This window comes from Diceros bicornis, chromosome X (genome assembly GCF_020826845.1).
Source record: "Diceros bicornis minor isolate mBicDic1 chromosome X, mDicBic1.mat.cur, whole genome shotgun sequence".
NCBI lineage: Eukaryota > Metazoa > Chordata > Mammalia > Perissodactyla > Rhinocerotidae > Diceros > Diceros bicornis.
This window is the reverse complement of record NC_080781.1, coordinates 60,012,864-60,037,806: the sequence shown is the minus strand read 5'-3', so window position 1 is coordinate 60,037,806 and position 24,943 is coordinate 60,012,864. Positions and strand designations below refer to the sequence as shown.

Below are 24,943 nucleotides of genomic sequence, written 5' to 3'. Positions count from 1 at the left end.
GAAACAGAATTTTAAATTTTATTTAATTTTAAATATTTTATATTTAAATAGATAATATATATAGCTTTGTTCTTAGTGCCAGTGAGTTGATTCTGACTCCTAGTGATTCTATGTACGGCAGAGCAGAACGCTGCCCAGTCTTTTTGCACCATCCTTGCACCTTCCAGCACTGTATCAGACCAATGCTCCACTGCTATTCATAGGGTTTTCATGGCCAATTTTTTTGAAAGTGGGTGGCCAGGTCCTTCTTCCTAGTCTGTCTTAGTCTGAAAGCTCCACTGAAACTTGTCCACGATGGGTGACAATGCTGGTATGACAAATGACAGATGGGTGGTGTGGTTCCCTGACCAGGAAACAAACCCTGGCTGCAGTGGTGAGAACACCAAATCTCAACCACTAGACCACCAGGGCTGGCTACACATATAGCTACTGGCTACCATATTGGACAGCGCAGGCCAAATCTGATGTGATGGAGATGGAGAGGAGAGGATGGATTAAAAAAAAAAAAAGTCAAGGAAGTAGAATTGACAAGGTTATGTTCCATAGAGAATGAGAGAGCTTGAGGAGTCAAGTATGGCTTGCAGGTTTCTGTCTTGAACAACAGAGTGAAAAATAGTATAATTCACCACATATGATGGGAAATGTAATGAATTTAATTTTGGTCATGTTTACTTGGAGGTAAATGTGGGCATCGAGGTGGAATATACTACGAAGCAATTGGTTATATAGCTTTGGAACCCCAGAAATATAAATTTAGAGTACATTAGCATATAGGACAATAATTTGGGCCTTGAGCATGGATGTGATCACCTAGGGATGGGGTGTGGAATGAGAAAACAAGAGGGTTTAAAAAGACTGAGAAATAATGTACCAAATGTTGGGGAAGAGGGAGAATCTCCCTCTGCCCTTTCCCTTAAGGTTCTTATGGCTTGCCAAATAATTAAAAGACAGGTTAGCAGGATAAAATAATACCAAGTTTAATAACATGTATACATGGGAGAAACCAGGGAAACTGCGTTTCTCGACAAATGGTGAAGGTTTTCACCTAAAATAGCATATTCAGGTAGACAAAGGAGGATGTTGGGGGGGGTAGTGGTTTGGGAATTCAGAGGGGAAGAAGACAATTCACATGGAGAGGGAAATGTAAATATTTGTCAGACAATTCTTGGTAGGGCCACCTATAGAGAATGTGGCTGGAGAGACAGAAATTATAGTAACCAAGAGTATGTAGATTTAAGTCCTCTCCTTCTGCCCTGATAAGAGTTTCTAGACATAAGGTCATCTCCCCCTCTTCCCAGCACACAGAGGGAGATATCTTTACAAATGTAAATGTTTGGTAAACAGAACTTTGATAAGAATGGGCTTAATGAGGACCCTGCAAGTCTATCCACACCCAGAGTTAAATTCCTTTAGGCAGTTAGTGGGGGATGTCAAATGTCCATCAGAGAAAATAATCAAGGTAAAGAGACATATTTCAAGGTGTCCAATTTTTGATCTCTCACACAAAGAATATATAGAGAACCACAAGTTAGCAGTTTCTCAGGAACCTAGGAAAATGAGAGCTAAAAAAAACATGTGATTAATAGTTAAACTTGAAGAAGGGTCAAATTAGATGGAAACTAAAAAAGTTCATTTGATTTACCAATTAGAAGGTAACCATTATCAGGACAAAAATGGAGGAGGAAGCCATATTGCAGTGGATTGAGGAAGTAATGATATAAAGACAATGAGTGTAGATTACTATTTCATAGACCTTGGGTTTGGAAGGAAAAAAAAGATAGCATAAAGGAGATTCAAGATCATTTTGTTGTTGTTTTATATATTTATTATTAAAATAGGAAAGTCCAGAGTATGTTTAATTTTGAGGGAGAAGACATCTGTACAAAGGGAAAAGTTAAAAACATAGAGAATTAAAAAATGAATGAAGCCATGTTCTAGATGAGTAAATGGAATTCAGAAAAAATGTAGAGGGGTTAACTTTTACACTGGAGGATTTAACGTCTTCATTTGAAGCTGGAGGGAAAGAGATTGAGGGTGAGAGGGGGCTTTCTTTGCCAATACATTGTACATCTTTTGGGTTGCTCAGTTAGGGGGACATTATTTCACGGGAACTTGTCTATAGGGATATAAATGGTCATTATTACTGCCAAGTGTCATGAAGTCAGAATATCCACCATTCCCACGGATCATGAGGCAAGAGATCTAGTTATGCTATTACCTAGCTGTCTTTTCTTGGATAAGCCCTTAGCTCGTTTGGATTTCAGTTACTGTCACTGTAAAATGAGGCAGGAGGTTAACTTGAGGATCTCTAAGTCCTTTGTAGCATGGACATTACATGATTTTATTGATCCATTTATTGAGAGCATCTCGGTGGTATGTAATCCCTATTTGATGGACATTCTTTTCCTGTGGGCTGTTTCTCTGTGGGGCATCTATGTTTTCTAGACTGTGTTCAAGGGGTATTACCACTACTAGATATCATTAAAAGGTTCTGGATCATTAGTTGAGGAATTTGAATCTGGTACTACCTCTGCCAAGAACCAGTTCTTGAGGCTTCGGTGGCTTTACTGAACTATGGAACTTGGTTTATTCAAATATAAAATCTAAAGCCTATCCCACATGTAAAAGCTTATTAACATAGCATATGTGTGTGTAGGATAGTCCCTTGCTCCTTCTTCTTGATAAAGTGAGTATTATAAACATTTGCAGAATAATGTGATAGAGAAATTCTGAGTTAAAAATTCATAGTGAAGAGTTTACTGACGAAATGACGTTATGTCTGTGATTTGCTTTAACGTACTCCAATCAAAAAGAAAAACATAGGAGAGGGATAGGTGAAATAAAATTGGAAAATTATTGATAACTATTCAATCTGTGCGATGGAACTTCGAGATGCAGTATATTACCCTGCGTATGTTTGAAAATGTCTATAATAAAAAGCTTTAAAATTATGAAAGGGACAATCATAATAGGTTACATGTAGATTTGATATATCCATGTCATTTCCCTTTACTCTGTCCATGATCATACCAATAGCTGTGAGTTAGTTGAGACTATCAATTGAAAATAAAGTACAGTTTCATGGAAAAATAAAAAATAGGAGGAGTAATACTACTATTGCCACATGGGGACTCTCTCTGTCATCTCTCTCTCTCAAAGAGATATTGCTCTAGTTGGGGGAGTATTACTTCTGTATAGGCAAAGGTGATAGATAGTCAGTTGGTATGAGCTGGCCTGACAATACCAGTTATTAAAATACTAAAATGCATCTATACTGGTTTAGCAAATAGATTCTGTTCTCATACCCCAGGGTAGGGTTTCCTAACTCTAGCCTCAGCCTCAGCCCCAGCCCCTAAATTACTTCATCTTATAATCCAGCAACTGAGGTGTTGACACCAGGTACTGCAGAGGGCCCTAGGACCCTGCTCCAGTCCTCTCACGATGACTGCCCAGATTGGTTAGTGGCCAGGTCATACTGATTGGTTAAAAGTTCTGAATAACAATCCTGTGTAAATGTGGTTATTGTATGGAGGTGTATAGGTGGTCTCAGGTTTTGAGAGGCAACAAGGTAGTTCTTCTCACCCCCATGTTTTGACTGGCTTTTGTTCCTTGGATTACAAGTCACTCTTTCTAACCGTATTTACTAATCAATTCTTCTTTCATTTCCTCTGCAATATGATCTCTTTCCAGGCAAGGAGTGAAAGTCTTATTCCTATAAAGGCTCATAAGTACACTGATTATCCATGACTGCTGTGTCACTTCCCCTTACACAATTTCCTCTCCCAGGGACCCTCTACTCCCAAGCCCTCCCTTTCAGGGAGGTATGCTTTCCCAGGCACCATCTGGCAAGCCTAACACTTAGAGGAACCTCAACCTGCCAAAGCAATTTTTACTCCCTCATGTTTCTATCAGCAGCAAAGATCCAAGCATGCCCGTCAGAGGCTCTGGGTAATCAAGTCTCATACACAGGCTTGCTCTTCTAAAATCTGTACATCCCTTGCCAGATGGTAACAAAGACTAGTGGCTGATGAGTAGTTCTTGCAGCCCGGAGCAGCACAACGGCTCTGTACTGATGGAAGAAATCACTTTTTTCAGCTTTAGTTTAAAAAGGATTCCCCACCAAGCCAACCTCTATTAATTTTTTGGTCAAATAGGTACAAAGTCTCAGAGGATTGACAAAGGGATATAGTTTGAAGCACTTTAAAAGTTACCCTAGCCAAGATACACTTAAGCACAAAAAGCAACTAACACAGAGCAATTATGAAGAATAAGCCTATTTCAATCCCTTCATCTGTTCCCCTCTGAAGAGAGCCTCTGGGGAGGGCTCCAAAGTATGGTTTGCACTTGGAGCTCCAGAACTTCACAATTCACATTTGCAGGTTGTCAGGCAGAACATTGTTTCAGAAGCAGTCTCTGTGTCCAGGAGAGGGCTGTCCAGCAGGTACAGCCTTCTTGGGATTCTACCATTAGAGTTCATTATTTTGGAGCTTCTCAGTGTTCTATATAAACAGGCATATATAAATAACACTTCAGGAGCATTGTGGAGGATTTTATTTTGTTTGTCATTTTTGAGATTTTTGTGGGCTATTTTGTCAGAGAAATAGTTAAATGTAACACTATAATATACTTTAAACACACTTTAGAAGAGCACTGTTAAGTTAGTATTGTTACCACACTTAATATTTTACTATTATATCTAAAACATTAATTAATATGGATATATAATACAGTCATAGAGAATTAAGTTGAATCATGGATAAGTAGAATTCTTGGAAAGGAGGTGAGGGTTCAAAAGGGGGATCTTGTATTATTCCTGTACTTATGCTTTAACTGTTACCACCTAACCTCTCTCGTTTCCTCCTTTGATTCCTGTCTGATATTTGCTTGAGAACAGAATTGCTAAGATAATTGAAAACCCACCTGATGCGTTAGCTAAAAAATACACATTTGTCCATTACAGGGCCTGTGCTTCTTTTGTTTGATTGTCTAATAATCTGCCTCTCAGCCTGTCTCTCTGTCTCTACCCTTGAACTCCTTTTTCCCCCTCAGCAGTCTTCCACCACCTGAGGTGGCTTTCTAACTCTGCAACCATTTTGCCTTCAATCATCCAAGCAGGTTGTGGAAATTTCCTTTTTTCCCCAGTGAGATATCTCTATCAACATCTTGCTTTCCCTACAGAATGTGAAGAATAACACTGTTTAAACACCAAATAGGAGAGCTACTTTGTAATTGTTTTTCATTCAATTAAGTGTTGTAACTTCCTCCCAGCAGTGAAAAAAAATTCTGTTATTATTAGCCAACTCCGGAGGATAAGGGTATGGGGAAGAGAGCAATCTCCTATGTTGACTTTACTTGTAACCAGTAGGATAACCTAGCCAAAAGCAGTCTTCTCTTAAATATCTTTACTAACCTCTAATCTGTTGAAAGAGGTCAGCATTTGAAGAGGAACATAACAACATTAGTGATAACAGTAACAATAATAGTCATAATCAGGTAGTAATATAGTAACAATAATGGCAATAATCACAAGATGAATAACAAGAGAATGAAACTATTAACAATGATAATAATACCTTGCATTTGAGAAGGCATTATGATGTTAAAATGCTTCCAAATATGTCATCCGTTTTCACAGATAACCCTCACAACAGTCTTGTGAGATAGGAAGGCATTTTTATCCCTATTTTACTGGTGGAGAAACTGAGACACACCAACGTCAAGTGACTGCCCAACGTCAGACTAATGGTTGGGTTAAGAAGGAAATCCTGGTACTATGACGCTGAGTCCTCTGCTTTTTCCATTACACACACCATCCTGCCTCTATATCTAAACGAAAGCACAGAAGTGTGGCCTTTCATTGTACAAACGGTGTTTCTATAATAGGAACTGAATATGTACCAGACTCTTTCAGTTGGAGGGACATGTTGTACTGGGCTAGCCAGTCTCTGCTCAAGTCTATTAGGTCACCAAAGGCCCCATATTTGGGTAAAGTTTGTGGCCATGAATAAAGCTGTCTTCTGCGTAAAGTAAGCTGAAATCAGTTCACAGTACACTGTGACCATAGTTTATTACCAAGATTTATAAACAAAATATATAAACAAAACTATAATCTATAAGCAGATACTAAGCAAAAAGCCCTCTTTAGCTAGAAAGAACAGTCTCATTAGGGAAGGCTGAGATCTCAAGGAAACTATTACACTCCTTGCCCTTTTCATTAAAATTCTTTTGCGTGATGTCCTCTGATGGATATTCTAGGCCACAATAATTCATGAGAGCAGGGGCATTTAGCCTTCTTAAGGGCAAGGAGAAAAGATCTGTCAGAAGAAGGAGGCTGAAACAGAAATTGTAGCATATTTTTCATTCTCTCTTTCACTTCAATGTTATCATAAAGACTGGCTCCCTTGAAGACCCAGACAGTTGCATCACCTCATGGACCCTCTGATAGTCCCCAGCTGATGGAAGGACATAGGTTCTTCAAGGAATTCTCACAATGTATCCTGGTTCTGCCACCCTGTCCCTGTTCTGCTTCAGAGGCAATTCTGCTTCAATTCAGAATTGGTGGCATAAAGGGTAAAAAAAATGTTCAGCTGTATGATTGGGTGCATGTGTACACATGAATTTGTGCATGTGACTAGTGGCGGCTGAAAGAAGAACGTCTATGTACAAGGTAAAATAGAGAATAGGGATACTGAAGTAAGATTAGATGTAGCTCAACACCAAAGAGGGAGTTGACACTAAGGAGGTAAGCAGGGGGTAATGAATTTAAAGAAAAAGAAAGGAAAAGAAAAGAAAAAATGATACAAAAATAGAGGAGGAAAGGAAAAGAACCTAAAGAGTAGAACAAAGCACCAGAAATGGGGAGACCTCAATTACTGAGGAGAAGATGACAATCCTCTGCCCAGGAGATTATGAACCTCCAGTTAAGGCAATAACTAAAACCCAAGCTTGAGTATCCAGGAGCAAATACGCATGAAAAGTGAGCACCTGGGTGAAATGTTGGAAGGAGAGAGAAACAGTTTTGTACTCAATGAAGGTGCTTCTGAATGTATAGGTATGGTATGTCTGGGTCATGTGTGACAGCAGTGGTGTAAAATCAGGAGATGAGACTAGAAAAAAATAACAAAAAGTATGACAGTGTATATAGGGTCTGAATTAAAGTGAGTTGAGTTGAAGAGAATGTGAGAGAAAGGTAAAAACTTAGAACCATTATAGATAAATTGGAGTGGAGCTATATACATTTAACACAGATCTAATTGGGATAAAAACACAATTAGCACAGGAAGAGAATTAGCTCAGAAGATCACAGGAGTTGGGTTATGGATCTATAGAATTGTCACAGGGTGGTACATGACATCAAGAAAAGTAAAGTCAGGGGAAGGGGAAGTGACGTACCAGTAGTAAAGAAATCTTGATTCCTGGGGCAAAAATTTGCCACAATCTGAGAGCTTCCAAGACTTGACTTTAAGGCATGAAATCACATCTAGGCTCAGTTAGCATGGAAATTACAGGTAGAAATAAGTGAGAGTGCCAGACAGGAGGGTAGCATAAGATGCCACAAGAGGTAGTATATACATGCTTGTACCTGTGTGAATGTAAGTGTCTATGAGTATGTGTGTACGCATGCACTTGATTGTGTCAAAATTCCACTTTAGGATGCAACAAACTGTAGTTTATGGGGAGTGGTTAGGGTTTGGAGGCTTGATTTAATTTTCATGCAAATATTGGGAGAAGAGTATTACTGTAAGTTAATACAACAGCCGACTGGGATTGGAGGTTTCAGATAGGAAAAATCACTATAATTCACCAGAGACCAGATATGCAAGTATACACACTAGTAAAATACAAATACCAATGTGTTCATCCAGGTGAGAGAGCCCATGATTCTGGATAATAAGATGGGAAATCTGAAACCTAGACAAGCAGTCAGCAACCAGAAGAACTGCAAAAACTTCTGAGTTTGGGGAATCACAGTTGAGAAGATGAAGTAACACAAGTCCAAAGCCATTCACAAGTAGGTCTTGCTCCTTGAGATGACCTTTTGCCTTCTGAGATGACCAGGTTAAGTTGAGGCAGAAAGCAAATACATGAGAACAACAAGTTTGTACTCGGGTACAGTGAAGAAAAAGGTGTTCCTATTGGTGAGAAGGGGCTATTAGTCTTCCCAGTGATGCTTCACTCATGCCCTCCCTCACCCACAATTCCTCCATCTTACTAACACCAACTACTAATGGTAATCACAGATCATATCTGGAGTCAAAGTGGTTCTCAATCAGGGAATTTAGTTCTCACCCCTCCCATTTCTAAAGCAAGTTAGGTGAGAGTCAACAGAACCTTGCAGATGTCTTGTGCTGCCAGTCGCCCCAATAGTGGCACACTGGCCCCATCAGGTATACTGCAACCACCTCTCTGGTTCCAGGACTCAGAGTCATCAACCAGAGAGTGGACTGGAGCTGTACCTGCAGGGATATCCATGACTGGAAAACATTGGCTTAAGGGCTGTATCGTTGCTGGTTGATTTGTTGTCATCATGTTGAGTATGAACATCTAACCTGGGCTAAGGGGGCGGGCCAAATTTCCTTGGGAGGAGAATGGAATGGTCATAGCCTGAGCCTCAGGGATGCTCTCAGTTTAGCACGCCAACAGGTACATGTGCCCAAGTACTACTTTGAACAAAATTCCAAGGGGTTAGATGGTCTTTTGGTGTAGGTGCCTACCTTAGAGATTGATGGTTTGCACCTGGATACAGATATAACCGTCCTTGGTTGAAGATTCCTCCTCTTTCTCCAGGGAGACATCTGGATCATCCCAGTCCCTCTAGACAGAGGTCTGGAAATGTCTCTCTCATGTGGTGAAACTGGGCTCCTTAAATACCTTGGGCTCTGAAATTGCCAGAGGTACTCATGGGAGTGCAGATATCTGGAGTTCCTGGAGCTCATGACTCTCCTGCACTTGCACTTTTTGGTACACCTGGGACTCCTACGATAATAAAGGGAATTTTGTTTACTGGGATGCTATAGATCTAAGTTTGGCACAGAGGATCCTGTTGAGTCAGCATTAAATGAAAGGACTGTGGAAGGTACTGCTCATGGCAAACCAGTGGAAGGCATAGAAAACTACACTCTCAGTTTTTATGTCTGCACTGGAAATAAGAACCACATAGCAACTGAGGGGAAACCAACATACTTTGAAGACTGTTACAATGAGAATTAGCATTTGGATGCTCTTCTTTCACTTCTGGTAGTGTGTCAAAATTTGACAAGCAGACTCATCACCAACAGCATTTTGTATCCACAATCTCTTTCCCAGGTGTGAGTGTGTTACAAGTGCCAACAGTGGCAGGATGTACAGCAGGCCAAATAACCTGAGGTCCACGTACTTCCCAACAAGCTTGCTGGACCCAGGAAAAGCAGGGAGGCAGTGACTCCTGACGAGTCCATCACTGAAGCAGAGGAGAAGGGAGGTTATGATAACAAGACCAGTGGAATGGACATCAGGAGGCCTGGGTTCTAGTTGCTGTTCTGCCACAGTATGCCCTAAGTAAATCCTATCCCCTCCAATCTCTAGGTCTTAGTTTATTCAATTTTTGAAATTAAAGAATTGGACTAGATTCTCTAATGGGTTCTGGTTAAACTGAGGCCCACCAGATTCCTAATCCCCTGTGTTTCTAACCTGAAGCCTATCATCTTGGTCCCATTAATCTAGGTTAGAGTCAGATAGAGGCTCCATGTCCTCTATTGAGGAAAGTTGGAAGGGGACGAGAATGTAGTTAAGGACTTTCAAATGTCAACTTCCTGAGTCTTTGGAAAGAGGACGATAAAATGAGCTGTTAAGTGACTTGTCTGACTTACGTGCTGATGAGAAAGAACAATTTTGATAAATTGTGTGTAGAAGAGTGAGGAACACTGCTAGACTCCAGATTATGGCAACAGTCAGCATGCATTGGGAATGTGTTTGTCTTGGTTTTATTGCAGGCAGAATGACCTGGAACAGAGGCAACATGATTCTTGATATCATCTCCGGTCTGTGTTTTATGTATGGGCAATCACTGATTGAAGCGTTCTTACTTGGTTTGCATAATTTACCTGGACAGTTAATACTGTTTACCTCATTCTAGTATGAACACAGTTGAATTGAAAGTAGCTTAGAAAAAAGAAAGGAAAAAATACATTAAAAATGTTATGGCTCTGAAGATGCTGGAACTCCAAATGGTACCCAGCTGAAGGAGGAGAAAGTGTGGAGGTGGGGAGATGTTTATGGGCCATCCCAAACATACTCTATCCTCAAGGCCTGCCCCATCCTGTTTGAAGAGTTGTCTAATTTGCCTCAGAACTGCCTTTTTATTCAGGAGTGCGCTCCAGGGCCTTACCTGGTGTCAGTCCATGGCAACTGCCATGAGTGTTAGAGTTGAGATGTGGAGGGAGCAGTCCTGAGTGAATTGGCTGATGTGACACATGATTCTGCCAAATATCCACTGTCCACTCAGGAATCAGGCCTGGGGAAGGGAAGGAAAGAGGAGGTTGGCTAGTCAATCAAATAATACCCTCAGGCCTTGCAGAGAAGGCAAGTTCAAGAATGGGGGCTGAGGCAGGTTTATATCCCTTCTTCCTCTTAGTCCCGTCACCCATCCCTGGACCGGAGCAGCATTTGCCCTACGTGCTGGAACCAACCCTATATAGTCACTTATCAGGGTGAAGGGACTGTTGAGCAGAATTATCAAAATGTCAGATGTTGCCAGATTGAAGTCAAGAAGGCCTCTTGATTTGTTGATTTCCTTGTGCTGGATGAACACTTTGCACACGAGCGAGTTGTCGAAAAGTGATATCATTATGTTGACTGTATACACCAAAGACAACACTATTTTCACTGGGTTGTGGGGTTTGCCCCCCAGCTATTGCCTGATTGTTTCTGTTGGCCCTTCCCATTCTAGATTGGAAATACTGTTTCCATTTAGACTTGTAAGATTTCAGCTTTGACCCTTGATTGGCAGAACCCAAGTGAACTTTTGGTGGAGCCAATTATCAGCACTTTCCACTTGCAATGGAAAAAGGGGATGCTCCATTAATGGAATAGTTTATTTTTGTTTGGGCTGACAAATTAAGCAGGTTTCAAGGGGCTATAAAAGAGATAGATGAGGGAGCTCTTCTCCAAAGTCTAACAAACAGAAACTCCTTGATCTGCCTTAGATTTGAAGAATTACAGGCTTCACTGCTTCACAGAAGAGTGGATCAGCTTTTCAAAGTTTGTTATAAAGTGGGATTCTGATGAGCCAAGAGCCAGGTCTTTACCTTTCCTGCAAGAGAAGGGAATGGAGGAGTCCTGCTGGTCAGCTCACATTCACTGGAATGATGGAATTCTGTGGGACCAGAGGAACCATTTACCCATGGGACTGAGTTATTCTTCCCCTTTCCTCATCTCCTTAAATGAGTATGAACTTCTTTCCAGTCATTTGCAGACAATACCTATAAAGTATATTTGAAGTATATTTGATTTATTTCTCAACTATTACTATCGGAGAGAGCAAATGATAGCCTTGGCACCTTATGCCAAGCCTCCTCTCCCATATAGGTTTAAAGAAACTAAAGAATAAGTCTTTCATACTGCCTTTAAGGGCTCAAATCTGACTGAGAGTCAAGTCATTTTGTCATCCCTGAGTCAGAAGAAAGCAGCTATCTATAGCCCAGGCTCAGGGCCAGAGGCTCTATGCTCTTCCTAGGTCCCCTACTTTCAGACTCCATATCAGGGCTGTAGAGTGGGAGAAGAGTGGTATACCTTATTAAATTTGACACACTGGTAAAGTACATTAAAATTCTGGGTTCATTTCATATTTTTTAATTTGAATGCTATTTACTTACATCTTCACCTCTGAGATACATTTTGTCTACATTTCTGACTAATCTCCAGGTGGTAGTGACTAGGGAATTGCTAAAGGAACCCCGTAGTGTATCATTTCAAAAAGCAAATAATCATCCCTCTAATTTAATTTGGTCTAGTTTTTCTTTCCTCCTTTTTTTTTAAATGAGATTTTTAAATAAAGGTACACATATAAAAAATTGAAATGATTTCTTCCCTGCTCCAGGTAGAGCCAGGGATGATCCTTTCTCAGCAAATGTGAATAATACCCAGATAAACACCATGGTAACAACTAGTTTACATAAACAGTCCCAGAGAATACTGCCACTCATTTTAATCACATGAGTGAGAAGAAGGGTGCATTAATTCATTTCCAAGGCTTTTAGGTTAAAACTATATTAGTTTCTGCCTCTCCCTTCCACTACAGACTTAGACCCAAACAGCAGGTTGTGATTTTTGAAATTCTTACTTTGCATTAGCCACCATAGGTACCATCTACTATGTTTTACTTCCTGGCCAGGCAATACCTAGCAAATGCATTTAGCTAATTCCTACACACTGCCTCTTTTCTGACTAACTTAATAGTTTTGAGGTATGAATCATTTCATTCAATTAAGATTTATCTATACAGGTTTACAATTAATCAATCCATCAGCAATGTTTACCAAAAACCTCTGAAACTCAGCTAGGCCAGCTACCTTGAAAGATGAGAAAAGAAGTTGCTCACTGACAAGTCATAGAGATGAGTCTAATGAACCAAATAATTAGAGAATGATCCCAGTTGGAAAACTAATATAGTGAAAAATGTAGATGATTTATGTGCTCTAGGTGTTGAGAAAACAAAGCTATCAGTGAGACCTGAAATAGTCAGAGGAAGTTTGAGAGAGGGTAGAATCAGATCTAGATTTTGATGTAAACTCAGACACAGCCTGGATTCTCACCATCACATTGTTCATCAAACCATGCCCAAGGGCTACCCTAGAGGTACCACTGTCTTCTACTGCTTATTGCACTAATTAACTAGTTAAATAGTTAATAAATGAATCCCTAATCAGATCTGTGGTTTCAGGATCTAGCAGGCTAGATACCTCTGGTTTCTGGCCTTGGATCCATCTTGGGTGCCCTACAGTGAGGTGAGGGGACTGAGGCCTTTCTACCTTGTCTTAATAAAGTCAAGGCCAGCTCTGGAGTGCTCTTCCTTGTCCTGGGGGACATAAATAAAAAGATCAAGACAGAAGAAAAGGGTCTCTGAATCGCTAACTAGTCTCTAACCCCAGAAGGTGGCAACTAGTTAATAAAATGGGGTAAGTAATGTGTATGCGAGTGGGAGGGTGGAGTAATTTCAACGAACAGTAGACTTAGAAACAGAAGACCTTCGGTTTCCATTCCCACTCCACCTCCCTGCTCTGTCATCAATTTGCAGTGTGACTTTGGGCAAATTAATTTTCTGTACCTTGGTTTCCTCAAATGTCGGATGGAAATGATATATACCTCACAAGGTGGTGGTGACGATTAAATGAGACCATAATGGGGTATGCATGAAAATGTATGCTACTTAAATGAAAGGTTTTATCATAATTTTATTGATTATTGTTTTTCTTGACATCCCCACCTCACCCCCTTCACTGTAATTAACTTATCTACTGTGGAAAATCTCTCAGTCCTTCTCTGAGGCTACCCATTTTTTGTTGTTGTTTTTAAACCAATGAGCTCAGGTAGAAAGGAAGCAAAGGGAATATGTGTGCATGTATATGTGGAGTGTGTGTGTGTTTGTGGTATGTGTTGTGTGTGACTGATGTGTGTTTGGGAGACATGTTGTGTTTGTTGTATGTATTTGTGTGGAGTATGTTTGTTGTGTGTTTGCAGAGTATAAGTTTGCATGGTATGTATTTATCTCCTACACAGCAGATGTATGCTGTATGTTTGTGGGTGATATGTTTGCTTGGTGTATGTTTATGTGGTACGTGTCTCTGCTGTGTATGTTTATATACTATATACTTGCATGGTACATGCTTGTGGGGCATGTTTGTGTTGCACATGTTGGGCAGAGGGAGTTACAGACTTTCCAGGTTTCCTTGTTTTTCTCCATCTCTTCCTCCCACCTCCACCTGCCCCCTCCCAAAAAATAAATGTGCCAAAGGTCAAATAAGAATGGTCAGATCCTGAGCTAGGATCTTGGATCCCTCAGGGCCAGTGAACTCAGCATTTTCCCTAGTTTTGCGGATTCCCCTGTCTCAGGTGATACTTCTTATGCTGCAGATACCATTATTCCTGATTGAAACACTTCACAGTAGCTGCCCACGCCACAAGGGAGTGTGTGTGGTTGGGGGAGGGGAGTTGCTGTCTAGTCCCAAGAATTGAGCTTGATTCTCTGTCTGTTCCAGGGGAGGTGATGTTGTTTCCCCATCTAATCTGGATGAGGGAGGGGGTCAGGAGGCTCACTCCAATGCTTCAGTTACAGCTCTGGCCCCAGTGCTCCTGAACTGGATGGGCCCTGCACCTCATTGAAAAGACCTCTTCACTGCCCCCAGGGGAGAGAGCAGATAAAGGAGTGCAACTCAAATTTCCAGCTAATACACCTTCCTAAATTTCTAAGCTGAAGTGAAGTTGGGGTTAAGGTTAGAGTGAGATTCCTTCACTAGTATCCTGGGGCAGAATAGGAATAGATAGCGTGGAGGCGTACACCCTCTTTTCCTGATCCTAGCCTTTCTCCCAATTTCCCTATCTCAGGCCAGGGACAGGGGTGTGGTTCCTCTGAGAGACAGCCTCTGCAGTGGGGGAGGTGGGACGCAAGGGGGCAGTGAAGGTAAGCGCCCCTACCCCCATTGCTACCAAGTCTGGGTAAGGGGAGGGTGCACAACACTCTTTTGGAGTTTTCATATCCCTGGAAATGGGGATGGGGTTCAATTACTTAAATTTACCCTATTTTGCAAAGACTCATTCCTCATCAATAGGCAGAAGGGGGCAGTAAAGAGTGCATTCTCTAGCTCTTAGCTACTTCCCCAAATTCCAGGAGGGCGGGGCTTTAAAGAAACTACTTCAAGGTAAGACCTCTTAGCACCTGGCAGGCAAGAGTTGCCATAACGAATATCAATCTAACCTTCAGCTACACCAAGATTTGCTTTTTCCCGCCTTGCAGGGAGAAGGGATGGAGAAGATGTATGCACCTCCAGCCTGGGCTAGAGCCCTTTCCTCAATTTCTGAGCAGGCAATTCCATTGGCGGCGGGGATCCTATGAAAGGAGACTTAGCTTGGACATGAGTAATTTCCAGTATGGCATTGTTACCGCCCAACATGGGCTTTCTGCTGGCCACAAGACATGACAATAGTCAAGAGGCAAGGTGGTAGGAAAAAAAGGACTTTATTATTACAGCTTGCTAGCAAGAGGGGAGATGGCTGACTAATGTCTAAAAAAAAACCATCTTAAGGGAGCACAAATCTTACAGCACTTATATAGGCCCGTGGGCTACAGGGGAGGGGGCTAAGAATGCTGACCCTCCTGTCCCACAGACTGGGAGTCGCCACACCAGATCCTCCAGTCCTCACTGAGGATGGCTATCAGCACAGACTCTGCCTGGGGGTCATCACACTTCCAAGGAACCCAAAAGAACAAAGCTATCATCTCATCACAGCTGGGAGGCACAGGCACAGGCAGGGGCTGCAAAATCAACATAGCAGTTACTTCTCCTGGAGGGTGCATATCCAGCCAGGCTAGTTTGTCAGAGGCCATTCAAAGTCATGACAGGGTTTCCTTTCTATAACATGGCTTCCCCCAAGTCAACCTTGTCTTGAGGTGGTATCAATTTTCCCCCTTGGCTGTTTAACTCCTCAATCTTGAGGGATGTCCTGTTGTCCCATCTTATTGAACCAGTCTTTTAGTAAGACAGTGATGCAGGTGGGCTCCCAAACTTAGGCTTACATTGTGGAAGTGTGGGAGATCAAGATTTGGCCACCCTGAAATATATCTCTTTACCTTGATTGTTTTCTCTGAGGGACACTTGACCTCCCCCACTAACTGCCTAAAGAATTTGACTTGGTAACTCCTTCCTGGAACAGATCTTCCATCTGATGCCTGTAACATAATGTAAAATAGATGTTACAATAGGAAAGGTACCAACAAGCCCATCTTATCAAAAATTCTGTCTCTCTGGCCACATTCTCTAGATTGCCCTACAAGGAGTTTGCCAGACAAACATTTACATTTATAAGGGAAATCTGCATTTGTAAAGGTATCTCCCCCTCTGTACTGGGAAGAAGGGGGATGACCTCATTTCTAGAAACTTATCAATGTGGAAGTTGAGGCCTTAAATCTGCATAATAACCTTACTCTTGTTTACTGTGCTTTAGTGGTAATCTCCTGTAACTGACTCCCCCCATCCCCAACATCCTCCTTTGTCTTTAGCTGAAGATGGTATTTAAGAGGACACTTTCTGCTATTGTGTTGAGAAACGCAGTGTCCCTGGTTTCTCCCATGTATACATGTTATTAAACTTGGTATTATTTTCTTCTGCTAAACTGTCTTGTTAAGTATTTGGCCATCCATAAGAACCTTAAGGGAAAGGGCAGAGGGGGATTCTGCCTCTTCCCCTACAGAAGCAAGCAACCAGGAAATTAATAAGACAAACAGAAAAACAAAGTTAATAGTGGGAGCAAATTATAAACCAGTTTCTGAGTCCAGGGGATAGCCAGTCAAGAATATTTCTAGATGTCAGCGCCAAAGCATCTTTTGCAGCATAAATGTCTCTGACGATGTCATCAGGTATTCAGGTACCTTTCTGAGTGGCTTACATTAGCAACAGACATGAATCTCTTGTGGGAGATCAAGATTTGGCCACGCTGAAATATATCTCTTTACCTTGATTGTTTTCTCTGAAGGACATTTGACCTCCCCCACTAACTGCCTAAAGAATTTGACATGGTGGCTCCTTCCTGGGACAGATCTTCCATCTGATGGCTGTAATATAATGTAAAATAGATGTTACAATAGGAAAGACACCAACAAGCCCATCTTATCAGAAGTTCTGTCTCTCTGGCCACATTCTCTGGATGGCCCTGCAAGGAGTTGCCAGACAAACATTTACATTTATAATGGAAATCTCCATTTGTAAAGGTATCTCCCTCCCTGTATTGGGAAAAGGGGGCATGGCCTCATTTCTAGAGACTTATCAATGTGGAAGGTGAGGCCTTAAATCTGCATAATAACCTTACTCTTGTTTATAGTGCTTTAGTGGTAATCTCCTGTAACTGACACCCCCCACCTTTGTCATTGGCTGAAGATGGTATTTAAGACGAGAATTTCTGCTATTGTGTTGAGAAACGCAATGTCCCTGCTTTCTCCCATGTATACATGTTATTAAACTTGGTATTATTTTCTCCTGCTAACCTGTCTTGTTAATTATTTGGCCAGCCATAAGAACCTTAAGGCAAAGGGCAGAGGGAGATTCTCCCTCTCTCCCGACACTCTCTTAAGTTTATATCAAGTCCACCAGCTTCAGTTTGCAAGGCTTCAGGAAAAAGGGCAGGTTCAGTTCTCAGTGATTCCAAATGAAAATGATGGAAAAAAAAATCAAAAATGTTAGTTTGGAGATCTGTAGCCAGATATTTCGGGAGATTAGAAGAATTCAGCATCCAGCCCAGTTAACAGATATAAAACAGAAAGCTCAAAGACAATTATCAGAACTAGAACCTAATATCCAAGAAGGTGTACTATAGTTTCTATTGAAACATAGTTTTTCTCTCTAAAATCACCCCATTCTTTGTAAAAGATAGCCAAATTAAAGCTAACTAGTTTGCAAAATAGGTCTAGTTTCAATAAACTTGGCCCAATTATTTACATAAGTACAGCAAGAATAGCCATTGATCACATAGGCTCTTTTAAATCTGCTTTGCTGGAACTCTTTATAAGGAATCTCAGATTGGACTTCAAAGGCCTCTCGAGGTCAGGAAAGCCAAGCCAAAGACTTTGTCATCAGCCTTTGCCTGCAAAACCTACAGATTTGGGTGAATTCCTCTCTTCTCGAGGTCCATCAAAATATTTTGAGGGTCCTTGCACCTGCCAGATAAGTGACATTCCTTACTTATCCAGTAAATGCTGCTTCGAACACTGAACATAAGGTACCAGGCCAATACTTCCATGTGGTTTTATTCCATAAAGTCCAATCTTTGTCTCTCAGAAGCTATCTTGTCACATTCCAGTCAAAGCTTTGGTAATATAACCAATGTTTCCAATTGTGTCCTGTTATGGGGAGAACAGATTCTTATTGAACTTATGCAAATAACTATATTACCATGAAAACAATACTCACTCACTAAGAGTTTCCAAATCCTGGAGGGATCAGGTAAAGAGAAAAAGATAAATATTTCAATTCTGCTTACAAAGGTATAATTTACCAAATTGCCATAAGTCATAGCTATCTCAGGAGAAAAGAGAAAAAGTTTCATTAAACCTGAAAAAACAAAACATTAAAAAAATCAGCAGCATTTCAAACAAAAGTCATAAAAAAGTAATAATCATCCCCATCAGTTCATTCATTCCAGTGTAATTGATTCTTGATCTTAATCTTCTTTTAGCAGTTTCATATAGTCAGCAGTTTCTCTGTTACAGTTCTGTTATTTCTTACCCAGTTCAGTTTTATAATCTGAAAGTTTATCAGAAACCTATACTATAGGATAGAGTCCTTTCCATGAATTTCTCTGAAGATGAAACATATTTTGCAAAAGCATAAGAACAAAGAAATAACTGTAACCAACAAGACCCCAAAATGGCAATCGACAAAGAAATTTGGTTAATTTTGTGACATACAATACTTTAAAATAATAATCAGAATCAGACTGATAACCAGGACAGATCAAAATTTCAGTAATGTTATACAATTTCAAAACACCTATACCAATAACATTTACCCATATAATATCACCTAAGAAGGTTTATCATTACTTATTTGACAATGTTTCCAGTATAATTTAACATACCAAATAAACCTAATAAGTTTAGTATCTTCCTCCTTATAGGAAGACATCAAATTTCTTTGAGAAGTCCCAGGGCTCTTTGAAAATTCTCAAAGAAAAAAAGGCAAAAAAAGACTTTATTTAAGATACGAATTTTGGGGAGCTTGTCAAAAATATCAAAGAGTTTTAAAGACTTGGTCAGACAAGATCGAGGAGTTGCTGCTCTTGTCGCAGTGAAACAATGTTTAGTTAACAAACAGCATTTAAATAGTCAAAAAGACCTTAATAGAGAGACCTCAGTCTTTTGAACATAGGAAATTACCTTAACAAAACAGATCTCTGTCCTTTAGATAAACTTACTCAAAGGTAAAGAAAAACCTTTTTACATAATAACTTCTATCAAGAGCAGATTAAGAGTACAATAAATTATCCTTTTAAAAGAAAGAAGACCAAATTTTAATTTTGTACCAACTTACTTTTGATATTAAAACTCATTACTTAATTAAATTCATTTTAATCTTAGCCAGCTTGACCATGCATACAACTCTTTTTCCAGAATTCTTCCTCCACAAACCTTCTATAACTTTCTTTTTACATTCAGAATTTTTCCCATGTCTTCCTTTCTTCCCTTCTAGTACTTTAAGGGACAAATTTATCTTTCTTAACCAACCAAACATATTTCCATTCTTTGCACCTTCTTACTATATATATCTTACTTTCTTTGTATACAGAGCTGTTTTCCTTATTAATTTTTGCTAACTTTAATCACATATATTAATTAGAATTTTTTTTAACCCTTATAGACTTTTACTTCTAAGTAAAAACTAAATAAGCCGTTATAAACTTTCTTTTATATCAGCATTGGCAAGTTTATTTCTTGGCAAATTATTGGCAAACACTTTTCATAATTTCTGGAAACATGTTACCTTATAGTAGAATCTTTTAATAAAACACAAGACATGTTTACTAATAGACCCAAAACACCTTTTAGTTTTTGTAATAAGCCGAAAGTAGATAAACTTAGATATGTTTAGGAATAATGTTTCAGTATTTTATCTTATTTGAAAGTGACACAGATACTTAATGAACTTTTACCAAAAACTCTCAAGTTTTAAGCTTCCAAAAGGAATTTTGGAAGCTGTTTTTCTCAAGTATACAGACCACAAAACATAATTATTGTACCCCAAAACTCTCACTTATTTTCATCTATCTAAGTCATTTGTTTCCAACAATTGTCAATCAAACCAACAAACTTAAACCATCTTTCATTTACCAAAGACTAATTTATATCATGTTAACTTGAAAGATATTTGGTTAACTGCATTTAGAAATAAATTTTGCAAGCGCTTACTTTAAGCCAATTAAATAGAGCTCTTAATTTTAGCCATACCATCCGGAGGTAAAATATCGCACATTAGGTAACAGACACACATACACAGAGACTGCACAGCTATTACTGCCATGAATCAGGTACATGGCTCCCCAATTATGAATCCAAATTTTTGTTTTAAGTCGTTTTACTAATATTTGTGGAGAAGACACTCAAGATGCTCGATTTTTGGCCAGGTGCGCTCCTCTGGCCTTTTTACTCTTTTTTTTCCTTCAGTCCTATGAATTGGTGATGAGTTAGATAACACTTCCCAGAGAGGCAAGGCGATAATCCTTTTTGAGATAAAGGAACTGGGTGGAATTTGTACTGCCTATAGACCTGCTTTTCCAGTCTTACAAGAATTTTTTTTTTCAAGGACAATTGCTCTTAATTTCTCAGAAATTGGGTTGTAACTGAAATGACATTATAGCTTGATCTACCTGTCCAACTATATCACAAAGGCACAGAGAAACCACTCAAGTTTCCTCCAAGATGGAGTTTCTCAGGCATAACCCATCCAATTAAATTAATTAAAATGCACCCAAGGGCTGAGTCTCCAGGGATGCTTGGGGCGTTCCCCATGGTGGTAAAACCGGTGTCTCACTGACAGCAGCCCAGAGAAAGGTGCAGAGCCCAACTGCCGGCTTCAATACAGCTATAAGATTTAGTCAAGTCCCACTCAGCCCGGACACTTAGTCCCTGAGCCGGCACAAAACAAGCGAGGGAGGCAAGAGGCAAAAGCCTGGAGCGGGCTGGGGGGGCCGGGCCTCTCAATGCCAAGGTTGAGAGTTAAGTCTCTGGCATAGGTTTTCAAGTTTTCAATTTTACAGAAGGTCCAGGTTCTGCTCAGGTCCAGCCTGAACTTAACCTCGACTGTGTGACAACAGAGGAGGTGAGGAACAAAACAGAAAAAGAAGGGAAAGAGGGCATCAGGTCTCGCTTTCATGGCCTCTTCCCAAGAGTTATCAGGATAAAGATCACACAAACAACAGTTCCTGTGCCAGGGCACACAACCCCAGCAGGACAGTTTACAGAATAAATTACAGATATCTTGTCCCCATAACTGACTCAGTAGGCGCCTAAAATATTCAATGCATTCTTGACAGGAGACAAAACAGGATTCCAGATTTCAGTCAAATGACCAAGGGCCAACCTGGACTCGCTCCAGGTGCCCCCAAAACCAGAGGAGAACTCCCAGTGGTGGAGCTCGGACTCTCTGAAACCAGAAGACAAAGGAGAGTTCCCAGAGGTGCCCAAATAGATTAACAGAAACCAGAAACCAGAACCGTCAAGAGAAGGCACCTCTCTTGGGGTCTCTGGGGTGATCAGGCCTGGAAACCAGAGGTGAGCTCCTAGGGATGGAGCCTTGACTCTTTTAAGATTTCTTTCTCAATTCAAAAGCTCAAAAGGAGCTCAAAGTGGGCTGTAACTTTAAATTATCCCAGATCATCTTGCCAGCTGTTTACAGTTATCTCCATTTTAGGGGCTTTTCCCAAGGTGGCCATAACAAACAGGGTAATTTCTAAAGAGAGTTTGTTATGATCACCGAGAAACTCAGTCCCCAAATAGCCAATTTTAAGCTATTTACCAACACAGACATGGACACAGACACAGAAAAAACAGACAACCAGCGAACTAGTTCCCAGATTTAGGGTATAAAGTCCTACAACTGTTCCCACTCCGAGTGCGCGCCCAGACAGTCCCATTGGAACCCAGATGGCCCTGCCGTAAGTGGAAGGACCCCAGATGGAGGGGAAGAGAGTTCATGAGCATCCTCAAGAGACAGCCTATTTCAATTTTTTAATTTTTTTTAATTAATTTTTTGTGTGTGTGTGAGGAAGATCAGCCCTGAGCTACCATCCATGCTAATCCTCCTCTTTTGGCTGAGGAAGACTGGCTCTGAGCTAACATCTATTGCCAATCCTCCTCCTTTTTTCCCCCAAAGCCCCAGTAGATAGTTGTATGTCATAGTTGCACATCCTTCTAGTTGCTGTATGTGGGACGCGGCCTCAGCATGGCCAGAGAAGCAGTGCGTCGGTGCGCGCCTGGGATCTGAACCAGGGCCGCCAGTAGCGGAGCGCGTGCACTTAACCGCTAAGCCACCGGGCCGGCCCCAAGAGACACCCTATTTCAGATTGAGCCCTTCGACTCGCCAAATGTAGCCGTTTCTCGTCCTACCACTATCAACATTAGGAGGCAGCCGGCGTCGGTACGGGAAAGCAGGTAGGGCAGTCCACCAAGACAAAGAGAGCCTCGGCTGCCACTAGAGACTTACCCAACAGGTTGCCCATCCAAGGTCGGCTGGCCACGAGCAGGACTTGTCATCCCATCTGGGTCGCCAAATTGTTACCGCCCAACATGGGCCTTCTGATCGCCACAAGACATGCCAATAGTAAAGAGGCAAGGTGGTAGGAAAAAAAGGACTTTATTATTACAGCTTGCTAGCAAGAGGGGAGATGGTTGACTAATGTCTAAAAAAAAAACGATCTTAAGGGAGCACAAATCTTACAGCACTTATATAGGCCCGTGGGCTACAGGGGAGGGGGCTAGGAATGCTGACCCTCCTGTCCCACAGACTGGGAGTCGCCACACCAGATCCTCCAGTCCTCATTGAGGATGGCTATCAGCACAGACTCTCTGCCCGGGGGTCATCACACTCCCAAGGAACCCAAAAGAACAAAGCCATCATCTCATCACAGCTGGGAGGCACACACACAGGCAGGGGCTGCAAAATCAACATAGCAGTTAGATCTCCTGGAGGTTGCATATCCAGCCAGGCTAGTTTGTCAGAGGCCATTCAAAGTCACAACAGGGTTTCCTTTCTACAACATGGCTTCCCCCACGCCAACCTTGTCTTGAGCCAGTATCAGCATGACTGGTCAGCGAGGTGGGACTGGGAAGACCGGGGCGTGGGAAGGTTGGCAGCTCCAGATCCGGCCGCTGGCTTTCCAAGACCAAGGTGGTGGGGTCAATCTAACAATTTGAGTGTACTTTGGTGAAAAAATTTTTTTTCCAATGTGAAAACATCTGGGCGGTGGTGACAGCAGCCAAAACAAGCAGCCTCTGGACGCTGGGAGAATGCACATGGGGTATAGGGAATGGGAGAGTGGGCTTTCCGGAGGCTTTTGGGACAGACATCCTAAATTTTCATGAGCACCACCATCGCCACTGACCATGAACATGACTCTCCAAGAGCCCTTGGGAACTCACCTTGGAGCCCTTTAGCACAAGCATGACAAGGAAGCCATGCGCCGTCCATCCTCAGTTTGCCAGTCAGGAAAAAAGAGAAGGTGAAGGCTCACTGCCCTATTCCTCTAGCTAGAACTGCTTCACCATGGGAGCTGTCTCCCTGGCGCTGTGCACCGCTGCGGACCGTTGCTGCAGCCAAAATGGCTCATGTGCTCCAGGGCGCATGGGGCGCTGGGAAGTGACTTCAGCGGCGAGGGCGGGGCTCCAGGCGGGTGGGCCCGCAGAGCTTTGTCCTAGACTTGGGCTTCAGCCTCAGCGAGGAGACGCTGTCTGGGTCTGCAACACAGATAAGCGCACAGGTGGCTCTCGCGGGAGGGAAGGCGAGCCGATTTTCCAGATGCCAACTGGGGCTCCGTTAGCCCCTATCGAAGGCACAGACATTTTGGGGGCCAGATCAGATAGAGCATTTGAGTGGGGAGGGTATTTGTCGCCAGTATGGCGCATTCGTCACATTGTAATCTCTCATCTAAGTGTGCCCAATTCAGTTTAACAACAAGCAGGCAATTAACGTATATCCCTCGCGGCTCCCTTTCTTTCATTCTCATCTCCTGCCCCTTCCTCCCTAAGGCATCTCGGCTTTCAGATTCGTTTTTCTCAGACCAGCAGCCGGTCGGGGCCACGCTAGCGCTGTGGAGCCCTCTGGGCAGCGAGAGCTTGAAATGGAGAGATTGGGAGTGGCGTGTGGAGGGGGAAAAAAAGGCAATTTGAGAAAAAGGGCTGTGAAAAACTGCATACCATTAAGTTTCCAGAGATGAAAAACAGCATATATGGAATCACAAGAGTATGTGTCTTTTGCAACAAAACTTACCGTGGTCCCTATTTTCGTATTTTCCCCTGAAAAAGCAAAGTGTATGTGGGGAGTGGGGATGGGGAGACATGAGGAAGAGGGGGAAGGAAAAAATATGGGAAAGCAGGCAATTTCCTACTTTAAAATCCACAGCAAAGAGTCTTATTTCTTGAAGCTCCAGAGGTTTGTTTATTTTTTTATCTTTGAAATTTTATTTTCCTTTCTTCCTTTTTTTTTTTTTTTTTTTTGGTGCTTATGTGTGTATGCGTGTGTGTGTCTGTGGAAGATCGGGATTTGGCCACCTTGAAATCTATCTCTTTACCTTGGTTGTTTTCTCTGAGGACATTTGACCTCCCCCACTAACTGCCTAAAGAATTTGACATGGTAGCTCCTTAATGGAATAGATCTATCATGATGGCTGTAAAGATAACGTAGGGTAAATGTTACAATAGGAAAGGCACCAACAAGCCCCTCTTATCAGAAGTTCTGTCTCTCTGACCACATTCTCTGGATGACCCTGCGAAGAGTTGCCAGACAATCATTTACATTTATAAGGGAAATCTCCATTTGTAAAGGTATCTCCCTCTCTGTTTGGAGAAGAGAGGGGGATGAGCTCATTTTTAGTGACTTGTCAATGTGAAAGGTGAGGCCTTGAGCTACATAGTAAACCTTACTCTTGTTTACTGTGCTTTAGTGGTAATCTCCTGTAACTGACTCCCCTCACCCCCAAAATCTTCCTT

At 41.6% G+C, this 24,943-nt stretch overlaps 1 protein-coding gene across 20 annotated transcripts in view; it reads right to left on the bottom strand.

The window, feature by feature from the left end:
* Window positions 1-23,785, bottom strand: part of LOC131401076 (uncharacterized) — a 166,354-nt gene extending 142,569 nt beyond the window's left edge. For 2 of the 20 annotated variants that reach the window (XR_009217538.1, XR_009217540.1), the window contains exons 1-6: window positions 23,378-23,785; window positions 22,443-22,534; window positions 17,928-18,085; window positions 16,706-16,804; window positions 15,824-15,922; window positions 10,367-10,492 (exon numbers count right to left, since the gene is read on the bottom strand). Coding sequence is in view for 11 of the 20 variants with exons in the window: in XM_058536041.1 (XP_058392024.1) it covers window positions 7,794-8,132; window positions 8,715-8,976; window positions 9,849-9,981; window positions 10,367-10,492; window positions 12,939-13,065 (987 nt within the window). In the remaining 9 variants the exon portion in view is untranslated. Of the gene's footprint in view, window positions 1-316; window positions 4,500-4,536; window positions 9,440-9,848; window positions 9,982-10,366; window positions 10,493-12,938; window positions 15,923-16,705; window positions 16,805-17,927; window positions 18,086-22,442; window positions 22,535-23,377 lie in introns of those variants that run through there. The other 18 variants (XM_058536041.1, XM_058536044.1, XR_009217536.1 and 15 more) reach the window with 18 other exon arrangements.
* Between the last annotated feature and the right edge of the window lie 1,158 nt (window positions 23,786-24,943).